This window comes from Nanorana parkeri, unplaced genomic scaffold (genome assembly GCF_000935625.1).
Source record: "Nanorana parkeri isolate BGI_ZX_2015 unplaced genomic scaffold, ASM93562v1 scaffold234, whole genome shotgun sequence".
Taxonomy (NCBI): domain Eukaryota; kingdom Metazoa; phylum Chordata; class Amphibia; order Anura; family Dicroglossidae; genus Nanorana; species Nanorana parkeri.
In genome coordinates, this window is record NW_017306502.1 from 69,913 (window position 1) to 81,421 (window position 11,509).

General features: G+C 43.8%; 1 protein-coding gene across 9 annotated transcripts in view; it reads left to right on the forward strand.

Moving 5' to 3' along the window:
* Positions 1–6: 6 nt before the first annotated feature.
* The window catches only part of CASK (calcium/calmodulin dependent serine protein kinase), a 240,822-nt gene continuing 229,319 nt past the window's right edge, over positions 7–11,509 (forward strand). For all 9 annotated transcript variants that reach the window (XM_018556336.1, XM_018556340.1, XM_018556337.1 and 6 more), the window contains exon 1: positions 7–524. In XM_018556336.1, the coding sequence (XP_018411838.1) occupies positions 466–524 (59 nt within the window). In that variant the 5' untranslated portion in view covers positions 7–465. The remainder of the gene's footprint in view (positions 525–11,509) is intronic.

Here is an 11,509-nt window from a genome sequence, read left to right on the forward strand (position 1 = left end):
CGGAGCCTGCCTCCTCCTAGTAGCAGAAGACTGAGGGAGAAAGCAGGGCGCGCTCACGCGTCAGGTTTTGAAATGTGGGGCACGGTTAGCTGAGGAGCGGACACCACCGTCATATAATTAGGGGGAAGGGGGGGCGCGCTGCTCGTGGACGGTGGCACATCGAGGCGCGGTCTCTGTCCAGTGTGTCTCGGCGGCGCCGGGAGGCGCTCGGTTTCCTCGGGATGGCGGAGCTCTGGGGAAGCGGCGGCCCTGAGATGTAAAGCGGCCGCCTTGCCTGTCTTCTGCGGTCCATTGATGAAAGGGGAGCGCCGGGTGTCACCTTCTGTGTCATCTTGATCGGATTTGTGTAGCCACCTCTTTTTTTTTTTCTTCTTCTTCCTCCCTGGGATCTAATACCTCCTCGGCTGGACCTCATTTGTGCAAAAAAAAATTTGTGTGGTTTCATTGAAATCCCCTCTCAGGACCATGGCCGACGACGACGTGCTGTTTGAAGATGTGTATGAGCTCTGTGAGGTGATTGGAAAGTAAGTTGTCCCCACAGTGTTAATTGCAGATGGACCTATGCATGCTTGTGATCGCAGATGTATGGCTGCACAATGACACCTGGAGATGTGCTCATATCACATCGCAGCTGGATGGTCGCTAGCAGTGCAAGTGATTGATGGCAATGGCATCCTTGCAATGGGTTCCCCTTCTCCACATAGGCAGGGCATGTTGCAGAGCTTGGATTCTACCTGTGTGCTATCCACCCAGTTCAAGCCCAATGATGATTGTGCATTAGCTTGGATGTAACCATATGGGCTTTCATCTAAGGTGGGACGAGGCTCCATCCTTGTCCCCCCTCCCTCCCTGTGTCACCGGCAGTGAGATGTGCACGCTCAGGTCTCTTGTCTTAAAGATGGCTTTCCTTCAAGGGTCCTGAGGTTTGACAGATGCCAGCTTTGCAGTCATAGGGGGGCTGTACACGGTTGGCTTTGCATTGCAGGCATGGGCTCGCCAGCGTAAATTTGCCGTCTACCGGGGACTACCACGACCTGCACGTTGTCATAGGAGCTTTGCGGAGGGATTCTTCAAAAGCTATAACGTTTCAAGTTGTTAGAAGTAGGAGGTCGTTGGAGTCGGCGTGCCTCGGTTTCTCCAGTCATTAACGCCTCCCACTCCTTTTCTTTGCTGCTGCTGAGTATGTCCAAACGCAGGGGTGGGCAAATCATCCTGAAATTCAGGAGCCAGTCTATCCTACCCGGGAGCCGGCTCCATTGACAACTAGAGACGACCTCAAAAGTTAGGCACTAGTTGAGATTTTTAAGGAGCCATTGGCTACCTGGCTCCTTGGATTTCTTCACCCCTGTCCAAAAGTATGCGTTCGTAGAATGTTTTGGTACAGTGCAAAGTGCTTGTCATACCATTGTATTTTTTTAGGATCCTATATGTAATTTAGAAAATTGTATTAGTAGTGAAGTTGGTGTTATGGGCTTGTTCACACTGGCCTGCAGTAAGGGACGGTGCCTTGTGTTGTTACAACGCAGGGTGCTGTTAGCCCTTTTTTTTTTTTTTTTTTTTTTTTAAACGTTTTTAAAATTACATTAAGGTCTCTATTTTGGGGGACTCCCTTTGTAGTGGGGCTATCCCTGCACTGCAAGGGTTAAAGTGATATTAAAGTCAAAAGGATTTTAAGTTATTTCAACTGCTGATGAAATCACTTACATGGATGCGGCTCCTGGATATTTAAAAGGTTTAGTTTCCTGCAGAATCAGCTGATCCCCCTGAGCAATGGCTCTTATATCCTGTTTGTAGGGTGGCTCCTTTCACTTGCAGGGCCCTATGGAGCCAACCTTGTGTGTGCTAGTAGGTTGTGTGTCTCCACAAACACACAGAAGAGAAACAATATATCACCAGCACACTGTAGGATTGTGTCTCAATGAATGTGTTTTTTATTGACACATATTGTCACAGCAAGAGCAATGTTTCAGGCCACGCAGGGTCGACCCTATGTGGCCTGAAACGTTGTTTTTGCTGTGTCAATAATAAGATGTTTGTTGGGACACAATCCTACAGTGTGCTGGTGACCGCTTCTCTTCTGATTTGTGCGGCAGTTACTTCAGCACCGTTCTCAATGGGTTTTCCTGTAAGGAGTCCAGTGCTACGTTTCTGGACTTCCACGTACGTACTGGCACAGCTGGGCAAGTCATTCCCCCTACTCCCCCATTCATTCATTCATTCATTCTTACCTTCTCCAAGTTAGTGGATAGACAGGTACTGGAGATTGCTCTGTCCTTTGTGATTTTGTACTGGACAGGAAGTTCAGGGAAGCTGAGCGAGTTGGAGCTGTTCAGCAATCTGCTCACTGGAAGTATTGGGGGAAACAAAGAAATACTTTGCTGAGTAATGTGTTTTTGTTTGATCTGGATTCCTAATTGGAAAAAAAAAAGTTTGGGTGTTTTATACTACTTTAAACTGTTTGGTTTTGTCTAGGGTTATGGTGTAAAACACTTCAATAAAATGTCACTAAATATACAAGGATATGGGAAGTTTTAAATACACATGAATACAAACACACACACGTACGTTGAACTCTAAAAGTCAGCACTCTCCTACCTGTGGACGTCCCTTGGCGTCCTCCCGTGTCATGCAGGGCTATGGGCCCTGCACTAGATATGATGACATCAGTAGGCCTTGGACTACTGGAGCTTAGGGGGAGAGAGGTTCCAGGTGCTGCTCTTTAGCCTGTAGGAGTGGGATCAGGTAAGAAAAAGTGCTTTCCATAGCTGCTCTAGACATAAATGAGCTGTTAACCCTTGCAGAGCGGGAGTAGCCTCACCACAAGAGAAGTTTTTGCACTCGTGTGAGGTGTGGTGCAAAATAAGCAGCACGCTTACATTTGTATGGGCTGCAACCCACCTGAGTGCAGCATTGTAAACCGGGTGCAATTGTTTGATTGATCGATTGGTTAGGAGTCAACGTATGTGGTGTGAATGAGCCTTAAAACCACTCTGGCCAGGAAGCAAACACTAGGATATGCTAAGAAGAGGTTTACCTTTTCCCGGTTGTCCTTGTTATGAATTCCAGCTGTGGAGGCATTTTTGCCCCCTCATACATGCCCCTCGTTCTGCCTGTGCAGGGTGGCTTTTGTACAGCACGACCGACCACCACTCATATCTCTCTATGGATAGTGGCTGCTGGTCGCTTTTCTTCCTCGTGGTAGCTTACCTTAGGAAGCGATGATGTGTTTGTGTCACACTTGCACCCAGTTGTGACCTGCCCATGGGCATTGATTGGCAGCTAAATGTTTACAAAGTGGCAGACCAAGAACAACCCTGGACACTGCTAATGTATACACCCACAACATCAATACTATGATTTATTGAAATTGTAGTTCTGTTTCACATGGCTGCTGATATGTGCAGTGCCTCCTCCAGACAACTGGACAAGGCAGCAGGTACTGGCTGCAAGTGATATCACAATAAATAAACATTGCTAAGAAAGTTAGAGACATTTGTAAAATGTTATTATTTTTGATATGCATGTGGCAGGGCAGGACAAGTCCCAGAAGCCAGGTAGGTAATGCTCCATAAACAGCCAGAACCTAACGTTTGATGTTCTCTCTTTGTGCCGTCAATAGAACTGGCTCTTAATTTTTTTTGGGATCAGACAGAGTGGCCCCAGAATTCCATACCAACTTGTCTTCCCCTGGCATGGGGACAGGGAACTTGAAGTGAAAAATTGGCTGTATGTTGGAGTTCCACTTTAAAGTAGATCTAATCCTTAACTAGATGACTTTGTGCGCTAAAGCGCTGTATGTAAACAACTGACATGGTCTTTTTTAAAATTTGAAGTCTGTTCTGCTGATCTCTGCAGCCTTTTTCAGTCACTTCATGTCTACATGCATTTGCTCAAGCATCAGCTGTGTACCATTGCTTAGGACCAGCTTCCTGACTGTGTCTCTTCAGGTCTGCCTGAAGTCTCTATTAAGCTGGCCATACACCTTACAATTATCTGCAGATTTTCTGTGGTCAGATGGAAAAGGTGATAATTGTAAGGTGTATGGGCACCTTTAGGGCTAGTTCACACCAAGCGCGGAGCAGATGCAGAACAGTTACAGAACGGATCAAAACTGCGTCCAATGTATTCCAATGGTATTTTGGGCTCTAGTTCACACCAGAGCATTCAGTTTCAGCGCATGTTAAAAAAACTGCAGCAAGCCCTATTTTTCCTGCTCTGGAACGCACTGAAAGCCCATTTTAGGATTTAAAAAGAAAAATACATTTACAGACCAGCCTGTATAGACCTCTTCATTATTATGCGATTCTTTAGTGCTGTGATAGTTTGACTGGCAAAAGACAGTATCCAATTTTTTTATATATCATCTTTTGAGATGTTCCCAAAATTTTGGGAAATTTCCAGGTTGGTTTTTTTTTTTTTTTTTACTGTGCAAAGAAATAAAGACCAAATGTGTTCGGAAACAAAACAGTTTGTTTTTCTTCTGTTAAGATAAATATGCCAGGACAGTGTGGACGACCCCTTTTTGGAAAGCAGGCACCTCAAATTTTGTATCATTTTTTTTGTGTGCAAATGGAGCATGCTGGTAATTTAGAGGGACAAAGCTTGGTAGTGGTGCTCTACATGCAGTGCACAGGTCATACACAGAGGGCAGGGGGTGAAGGGGTTAATGTAAAGGTCACATACAGTGGCAGGGTGGAGATGAAGGGGTTAATGTGCAGGGCAAGGTTGATGGGAGTTCATTTACAGATCACATTGAGACAGGCTGTAGATAAGATGTGTATTCCTATGCTTTGTACCTGTCTGTTCTCTGAGCCCATCTGATGATGGCTCATATCACAGTCATGGGCGAACTGGCCACAAGAGGGTGATTGGTGTATAGGTGCAGATTTAAATTGCAGCAAATTGTTTAAGCCTGGACTGCATGGTTAAAGCCTCCTGGGGCAGAAGAGGGTGTAGTGGTGCCATTAATGCCATTGGCACCGCAGCCACGCCTCCCGCTTGCAGTGCTATTGTCCGCATCACACCTCCTGAGTGCAGTGCGATCGCCCGCACCAGAATGCATGGTGCAGCAATGCCTGCACCGGCCCGTAGTCATTGCTGTACCATGCATTCAAGGGCAGGCGATCACGCTAAGGGTGGGAGGCATTGACATGAATGGCACAACCACAACCACGCCCCCTCCTGCTCCAGAATGCTGGAGGTTTTAATTATGCGATCCAGTGCGTTCCAGCCACTAACTGCCGGAACACACTGGATGTGGTGTGAGCTGTCCCTAAGTGAATGTAAGGGGGTGCGGTGGGGGACATTTGCAGAGACTCCTTTTGCACTGCACAGGCAGCATGACAGTGGCTCTTAAAGCGGATCGTTAGTCAAAAATCAAATTCTACCAATGCATCCCTCTACAGCAGGGGTCTCAAACTCAATTTAGTCGGGGGCCACTGGACACATTTTTTAGTCCCGTGGGGGCCGCTACTTTATACGGTACCAGTGTTAATGTTTGCATGTTAGAAGCGGCAACTGTGACCCATTCAAATGAATGATCGGGTGACAGCTGCTGCATGTAAACGCCTGCACACCGCATGTAATCATATGTGAAAAGATTACATGCAGTTAGGAATCAATCACTATCTCTGGATACAAAATTGTGTATCCAGAGATGGTGATTGTTTTTGTAGCTGCATGTAATCATATCACACACAATTACATGCGGTATGCAGGCGTGTACATGCAGCAGCTGTCACTCGATCATTAACTTGAATGGGTGACGGTTGCTGCATGTAAACGCCAGATTAGGGATTCCTGCTGCAGGAAAACGCAAGTTTGTGACACAGGAATCCCTAATCGCACCTGAAATATAGATGGGAATGGGGCCTAATATACACACAGAAAAATACAACCCCCCCACACTAATACACCCCCCCTGCACAAATAAAATAATACACTCCCCCCACACACATAATATACTGCCCCTCAGCACACATAATATACTTCCTCCCAAGCCCCCCATCACACATAATATACTTCCACCCTCCCTCCAAAACCCCCAGCACACATATTAATAAAGCCCCCCCTCACCTGCTTCCATCCGTGCAGGGAGGAGGCACATCGTCGTTCCCGGGTGATCTAGTGGTGATCATTAGTAAGGTCTGCACTAGACCTTACTAATGATCCATCATTCGGCCGGAGCTCAGAATTGACAGAGCTCCGGCTGCTGGAGCCGACGTGTAGCTGCTCTTGCAAGCCGGGCACGCGGTCCGTGACCATGTGCCCGACTTGTCAGCTGGCTGCGGGCCACTTAGTACCGGCTCGCGGGCCGGTACTTTGAGACCGCTGCTCTACAGTATGTATGATGATTAATAATAAACTAGACATGCCAGGTGTAAAATGCTGTGATTTTTTAAATACACTTGAAAGGGCAAAATGATTTCAGTTTGCCAAACCAATGCACACTGGTACTGCCGTGTCTGAATTTCTAGGAAATCTCATCCCTAATCTCAGGGAAAGGCATTTCCTCCCCTGAAATGATGTGCATGGTCACATGCGCCAGAAATCCAGGAACTAAAGGGAGATCTAGTAATCTGCCCTTAATTAACATGGCCACTGTCAGATGACTGTGGAAGAAAAGAGAAATAAGGAATGCAAAGAATAAAAAGCCGGCAAGTATCTAGAAGTATGTGTTTGTAGATTGTCATTACTAAACATTTCTAAAGGTGTGTTTTGTTATTTTAAAGATTTGGGTGAAAGTCCACTTTAAAAGTGACAACCTAATTACAGTGACACTAAATGTGTAGATGTGGTTTTTGTTTTAATGTTGAGTGATTAGAGGAAATACAGTATATTAAAGTTTTATGAAAGTCAAAAGGTTTTTAAGGTATTTTAAATGCTGATGAAATCACCTCCAGTGGATGCTACTCATTGATGTTTAAAAGTTTATTTCCTGTAGAATCATCTGATTCCTTAAGAATTAGCCCTAATATCCTGTTTTAGGGTTGCTACTTTCCCTTGGAAGGTCCTATGGAGCCACCAGTGTGTGTGCTAGTAAGCTGTATGTGTGTGTCTCCACCAACACAGCAAATCAAGCCTCTCCTCTGCTCTCCTTCCTTCAATCTTCTCCATGCCAGTAGATGAAGTTGCTAGACACTGCTCTGTCCCTTGTGATCTTGTACAGGACAGGAAGTTCTGGGAAGCAGAGCTGAGAGAGTTGGTGCCAGCTGTTTGGTGGTTGTAAGTGCTTGGACAAAAATTTAAAGAAATACTTTTCTGGAAAATATATATTTGTTTGATCTGCAGTCAATACTGAGAAGAAAGTTTGGGAACTTGTAATACTACTTTAAAAGAGAATTATGTGGTAAACCTTTTTATCCCTCGTTCTCTTTAGGCTCACGGGAGGACATATACTTACCTCCTCCGGTGACCCAATGCTTAGTATATCGCGAGCTACAGCTTGCTATATATTGAGAGCGCGGGAGCAGGGGCGGATCCCATCCAGCTGCGAGTGACAGCTGGCTCTGCCAATCTAGAGGGCTGTACCCGCCCCGTCCGTTCCGCCAGTCAGCGCTGGAGGATCGAACAGGGGAGGGGGGAATCCCGTGTTGTGACCTCTGAGTAAACTTGCAATATTCATACCATAAACAAAATAATACTGAAAACAGATTGCATAATTCTTACACATTACTGCTTGTAGTATTTTATCTAGCGGTTGCTTTTCATGATTCCGGTGGCTCTTTAGGTAAAGTTGTTGGTTGCAGAGCATTAGTAGCTTAATCGTAGTTCTATGTTTTTAGGGAAGTTCCACTGGCAGTGGATGGCACCTTAGGAGAGAACTGGGCATTAGGACTGTGCAACGCCTATTTGTTTGTGAAGAACACTTTTTTGTTAAAGTAAAAATGGTAATTGAATGTTTGCTGTGTTCCTAGTAGTAAAAATCAGCTCCTTATGTTGTTCCTGTTACTTGTGATTTAGTATTGTCACTGTATCATCTGTGGTGTTTAAATTTGAATAGATACAAGGTCATGCATTGTAAAGGTAGCCATGTAATTTTCTGTTGTCACATAGCCCATTCTCATCAATGGCATTTGACAAGCTTCACTAGGCACAATATGTATGGCTTTTTAGGTTTGCTTTTAAAGACTTGCGTCTGCCTTGAAGCGTTCTTTGTCTTGTGAGTGGAGACAAAGTCTGTAATTGGCTAATGGTCTTACAGGATATTGAGTGTAGTGCGGCAGGCCTGTGCTCACACCTTTGCTCTGGAGTGCTGCACCAACTGCTGAACTATTTATTATCGAAGGAAGGTACATGTATAACTTTTGTTCAAGGTCACAGATAAATGTTCAGCATGTTGACCCCTTTTCTCCTCGTGTTGTGTTAAAATTGCATTAGAGAGTGCAGATGACTTCGGTTGTATGCCCCTGTGATGTGTGATTTGCATAATGCTTGAGGTTGTTTATCATCTACGTAGCAAAAAAGTCGCCTTTGTATGAGAATGGCAGGATGGGTGCTCAAATAATTTTTTTAAATTATTATAAATGTAACCATTGCGTGTTTTTTTGTTTTTTTTTGTTTTTGTGTTTTTTTCTTTTGCTAGTTTAACCACTTGCTGTCCGAAGCAGTTTCTTATTTTTTGCACAGACATGATAAAGTATGAATTTTTGGCTAGAAAACAGCTTCAGACCTGAAACAATTATATATTTTCTGAAAGCAGTGGCCCCCTAGTATAAAAAAAAAATAGTTGCAATTTTTTATGTCACACGGTATTTGCGCATATGTTTATCCAACCAGAATTTTTAGGATAAAATATACTAAAATAAGATTTAGTGCACAGAAACGGAACATTAATACTTGTAACGTTTTAAAATCTTTTACTGCATATCAGTTTAGTGTAAACAGTGATTCATGGCCCTAGAATTATTGCTCCTGCTCCAATGTTGGACGTTGGCGCAATTTTCGTTTTTGCACATTGGCGTACCTGACGAGTGTTTGCGTTTTATTTGCGTGCAGGTGGGGGACTTTAAAAAACAAACATTTTTTTGCATTTTTTTACATTTTCGTTTTAGTTTCCATAGATATATAGATCATTTTTTTTTTTTTACACAATGTACTATTGCTAGGATGTGTTATCTTCCTCTATACAGCACAATGCAGAATAGCAGCAGCTATAGAGGAATACAAGTCCCAGCCATGATGCAGCATAATGCAGAATACCACCAGCTATAGAGGAATACAACAAATCCCAGCAATACAATTTTACATACAGTGTATAATGTATTGCAGGGATTTGTATTCCTCTATAGCTGAAACGGTCTTTTAGCAGCGAGCATGAGGCGGAGAGGAGGTGCGACGTGTGGAGCCGTGAACAGGGGCAACTAATCCAAAGCCGATTAATCAATGCTGGAAAATGTTGACAATGTTTTCCAAAATCGATTATAATCGACTTAATCGATTAGTTGTTGCAGCTCCACATGCAATGTCAAGCCGCAGTTTCTAAAACAAGCAAAATAGTTTCTTGTCTTAAAAGAGGTCTAGACTCCAGAGAGAGAGACATAATCCTGCCCCTGTACAAAGCATTACTAAGACCTCACCTGGAATATGCAGTTCGCTTCTGGGCACCAGTTCACAAAAAGGATGTTGGGGAACTGTAGAAAGTGCAGAGAAGGGCAACTAAACTCATAAGAGGCATGGAGGAGCTCAGCTATGAGGAAACATTAACTGACCTGAATTTGTTATCTCTCGAGAAGAGGCGATTAAGGGGGGACATGATCACCATGTATAAATACATAAATGATCCATATAGTGAGCTTGGTGCCAAATTATTCACTTTAAGGTTACTGCAAAGGACAAGGGGGCACTCTTTGCGTCTAGAGGAAAAAAGGTGTAACCTTTGCATATGGAAAGGATTCTTCACAGAGCTGTGGAAATGTGGAACAGACTCCCCCAGGAGCTAGTTCTAGTTAGCTCAGTTAATTGTTTAAAAGAAAAATCTGGATGTATTCTTAAATGCACAGAATATTACTGGATATTGAGTTCTTATTGAGATATTAAGCATCAGAGATTGTTGATCCAGGGAATATCCGATTTGCCTTATGGGATCCGGAAGGAATTTTTTACCCCAGTTGGAGCAAATTGAACCATGCTTTATAGGGATTTTTTTGCCTTCCTCTGGATCAATAGTGGGAATTGTGGGCATAGCGTTCTCTTTAGGTTTTTCTTCTTTTTTTTTTGTTAGAACATTTGTATATGTTGAACTTGATGGACTTGTGTCTTTTTTTTTTTTTTCTAACTATGATATTCATAAATTGTTAATGTTTTTGCATAAATCTTTTATTTATTATTCGAACAGTACACAGAAACATGCGCCATGCACTCAATGCTCCTTAAATCTTACCACTGGACGCTGACTTTAGCCTTTTTCTTATGTTGTCATCCAAAATGTCAACTGACTGCTGATTCTTAAAGGAGAAGTATTTGTGTACTTTCAGTGAGTGCATATGTTCAGTTATTGTTGCTTTGTTTAACAAAGCAGTCGGTTCACTTTAATCTGTCTTCCTAGCAACACCTTGTGTTTCCTTTGCCTCCAGTCCCTCTATTTGCTGCCTTGTGTAAGTTCCTCAAGTCACCACTTAGGCTCCACTCACACATAGCGGTAGCATTTTGTGTGCAGTTTTTCATGTGGAAAACGTGCAAACGTTAATAGGCGCATTTGCAGCTATTGCTATAGTTGGAACTCGCGGAATCTGCCAGAAAATTGCGCTGGGACTTTTTTGCAGGATGTGTGTTTTCGTACAGCGCGGACGCCGCCCTAGTGTGAACAACTTGCATTGAAAAGCATTATTTTTATATTTAGTGCTTTACACACGGAAAACCACTAATGTGTGAATGGAGCCGTAGGGGCTGTTAACCCTCTCCATATGACGGCACTGGTGCTTGTTGATGGGCCCAGTGCTATCACATGCTCCTCCATACATGGAAACACCCGATAGTTTCTTTGCTTCCAGCAGTTGATTATAGCAGCGGGGGAGAAAAGAAACCATGAGGGAAATGTATACAAACTGGTGCAGACAGAATCTGGAGCAGTTGTCCATAGTAGCCTTTTCTCTTTCACTTTGAGACCTCATTCACACCAGGGCGGTTTTATTTTTGGTGTGCAATTCAGTGCATTTTAGAGGCGTTTCTAGCTCGTTTTCAGTTGTCCAATGAAAAGCAGTCTCGGCTGCAAAAAATGCGCGAGAAAAAGTGCAAAAACGTGCTGATCAACAGTTTTCTATTGACGTCTATGGCGCAAAACGAGTTGATATGCGCCACAAAAGAAGCTCTATTTTAAACAACTGGCATATTTTTAAGCGCGATGCAGCACGTTTGCGTAAAGGGCCACTATAGGAATACATGGAATTTTGGTTTGCGTGCGTTCCAGCGCTGAAAAAAATGCATGCTGAAACGGGGCCCCAAAGCTAAACTAAAATGCGGAGCTGATGGGTTACTATGGACAACTGCTCCAGATTCTCTCTGCTTCCAC